The following is a 3,172-nucleotide window of genomic DNA, read 5'->3' as shown; positions in this document are numbered from 1 at the left end:
CTGCAAAGCATCCCTGGCTACCTGGGCCCGCGCGCAGGGCCGGGTCTTCCCCCCCCTGCCCAGGTGACCAGAGCATCGCCTCCCAGGCCCAGGCTTTTGTCTGCAGACAAGGAGCGAGATCCCCGCTGTGACAGATTCAACAGCCGCCTCTCAGGCCGGCTGAGACAGATCTCTGGAGAGGGGCACCGACGGGGGCATTTCTGCCACACGGATAACCTGGAGAGGGTCCAGAGAAGGGCCACTCGTATGGTTAAGGGCTTGCAGACCAAGCCCTACGAGGAGAGACTAGAGAACCTGGACCTTTTCAGCCTCCGCTGGTGTTTGCTCCCTGCTTGCTCTGGCTAATGAGTAACAGGATCCATGGGCAATTGGATCGTCATCTCCCTAGTCGTTGAGCACCGCATGGAGTCGGAGTCTAACACAACCCTCATTGTCTATGATTCCCCTTTGGACATCCCACACCCTTTCTTACACCACTCCCAAAAGAAGGAGTCTATATTTCATTCCAGGGTCACAGCCTTGCCCTGTGCCTCCAAACCCCACAACCTTGAGACCAAGGTTGGCTGTCCTGGATATATGTGGCTCCTTCTCTTGCAGTCCAGGCTGCTGTCTCATCTGCCTGTCCCACTGTCCCTGCAACATGCACCATCAACCTTTGCTCTACCCATGGCTCCACCCCTGGGTGCAGTTCCTGCTGTGTTTTCTCACCATGGTTCTCTCACTGGGTCTGGTCTCCTCCCTCTTTAATGTCTCTTTCCTTTCTCCGTCCTTTGTCTGGTGTTGGTCTCTGCCGAGTGGTGTCACCACTTTCCTGGGGACTTTCTTAGCTCTCTCAGTTCCTTTCTGCTGTTAGCTCTCAGCCCCAACTTCTTCTGACGGCTGTGAGCAACTCTAGTTCTAGGTGGCGTTTCCTTCCCGATGAATTTGTGTCTCCAGTTCCTCTTGTTCCAGCTGTAGGTTCTTGTTGAATTCCTGGTCTTCCATTATCAGCTTGGAATTATTTTGCTGGACCCTGGTGAGTTATTTCTTCATCTCTCCCTCAAATGTGTCGGCCTCTGCCAATTCCATCTTAATCTGGGTCAGCTCTTCTTTCAAGAGACTGATTTCTTACTGCCTCTGATCTCCATCTCCTTGATACCTCTGCTCTATCTTGGTCTGATCAAGTGCAGCTGATGTTTCATAGTTGGTAGAGTAGGAAACAACCTAAGCAGTTCATTAAATCCTACCCCCTGCCATGGGCAGGAAAGGATGCTGGGGTCAAATGACCCCAGCTAGGTGTCTAGCTAGCCTCCTTTTGAAGACCCCCAGGGTAGGGGAGAGCACCACTTCCCTTGGAAGCCCGTTCCAGCTCCTAGATGCCCTGACTGTGAAGTAGCGCCTCAAGATATCTAGCTTGAATCTACTGTCAGTCAACTTATGGCTGTTATTCCTTGTTACTCTCGGTAGTGCTCGGGGGAACAGGGACTCTCCCATTGCCTGCTGGTCCCCCTGGCAAGTTTATAGGCAGCCACCAGATCCCCTCTCAGTCTTCTTTTGTAGAGGCTGAACAGGTTCAGGTCCCGTAGCCTCTGCTTATAGGGCCTACCCTGCTGCCTCCTGATCATGCAAGTGGCCTCCTCTGGACCCGCTCAATGCTGTCCACATCCCTCCTGAAGTGCCGCACCCAGAACTGGACGCAGTACTCCAACTGGGGCCTAACCAGTGTCGCATAGAGGGGGAGGATCACCTCCTTGGACCTACTGTTGGCCTTCCTGACCGCGTCCCCATATTGGCGGCCCATGTTCATCTTGGAATCAGGAGTGACACCAAGATCCTTTTCTGCCTCTGTGCTGACAAGAAGGGAGTTCCCCAGCCTGTGTGGCAGAAATGCCACCGTATGTCTCTCTCCAGAAACCTGTCCCGGTCAGCTTGGGACACTGGGGTTGAGTTCCTAAGGGAGGGGGGATTTTCCTCCCTGCCTACGTGACAAAAGCCTGGTGCCGAGGTGTGGTCCCTCTGGTCACCTGAGTGGGGGAGGGAAAAGCCCCTGCTCCTCTGCCCAGGTCACCAGTGGTGCTGTTTAAATTGGTTGGCTAATTGCCAACACTGCTGGCTTCTATTGGACTGGGCTGCTGAGGTCAGAAAGGCAATATAAGGGCCTGGTCCCAAAAGAAGGGAAAGAAGCCATTTTACCAGCATGGCACAAGCATCAGGACAAATGGAGAGAGTCTGATGCATCTGAAACGTGCTCTCTTTGGAAATCTCTGAGCCAGATCTCTACCATCTTCTGAATGATACTCATAAGTGTTTCTAGAGAGCTAGTCAGCTCCCAGCGATGAATTTGTGTATCAAATGGCTACCTCAGCCACACTGTTTTGCTAAATGGTAATCCCTTGATAGTGCTCTACCTCCTACCCTATTCTACCCCTTCCCTCTGTAACCAATACAGTTCTCCTTTGTCACTGGCGTAGGAGACTTATTGAGGGGTGGGTTTAATTATGCCTAGGAGGCCCCTTAGGTCTGTGGACTAAGGGGGACTATTCTTTTTGGCCCCCGACTTGGGGAAGTACCCCAAGTGCTTGTATTGGGTTGAGTACTTGTAGGACTGTTAGGCCTGTTTTTCCCCAAGGACACAGAACCTGGAAGGTTCCCTCTTGGGGTGGTGGCGGCACGTTACCCCTGGACTTTGATGTGGAGCTCGAAAGGGGGTCTGCCAGGGCTTAGGCGACCCTGGAGAGACACACGGAGTCCAGCACGTGGTTGGGCGTGGCGAGGCAAGAGGCTCAATGCAGGAGCTCCCCCTACCTGCCTGCCACAGCCTGTAGGTCTGGTACTGGTTCTTCCTCTCCAGGTGCAACACCTTGCACTTTTCCATATTGAAACCCATCCTATTCTCATCTGCCCACCTCTGTAACCTGTCAAGATCTTGTTGTAACCTGTCCCTCTCTTCTAGCATGCTCACTTCTCCCCACATCTTAGGGTCATCTGTGACCTTGAATAAGGTGCTTTTCACCCCCTTGTCCAAATTGCCGATGAAGATATTGAACAGTGCGGGCCCTAGGACTGAGCCCTGGGGGACCCCACTGCCCACGTCCCTCCAGGATGAAAATGACCCATCCACCACCGCTCTCTGGGTGTAGCCCTCCAGCCAGTTAGCGACCCATTTGACTGTGTAGGTGTCGATGCCATAGTC

The 3,172-nt window shown here is 53.3% G+C and overlaps 1 protein-coding gene across 1 annotated transcript in view; it reads right to left on the bottom strand.

Annotated features, from left to right (window-relative positions):
• The window catches only part of LOC112548665 (complement component receptor 1-like protein), a 27,382-nt gene extending 26,255 nt beyond the window's left edge, over positions 1-1,127 (bottom strand). The window contains exon 1 of the mRNA XM_025195070.1: positions 1,112-1,127. Within this exon, the coding sequence (XP_025050855.1) occupies positions 1,112-1,127 (16 nt within the window). The remainder of the gene's footprint in view (positions 1-1,111) is intronic.
• Between the last annotated feature and the right edge of the window lie 2,045 nt (positions 1,128-3,172).

Source organism: Alligator sinensis, unplaced genomic scaffold, assembly GCF_000455745.1.
Source record: "Alligator sinensis unplaced genomic scaffold, ASM45574v1 scaffold595_1, whole genome shotgun sequence".
Classification (NCBI taxonomy): Eukaryota; Metazoa; Chordata; order Crocodylia; family Alligatoridae; genus Alligator; species Alligator sinensis.
The sequence above is the reverse complement of the archived record's forward strand: the minus strand, read 5'-3'. Positions and strand labels throughout refer to the sequence as shown.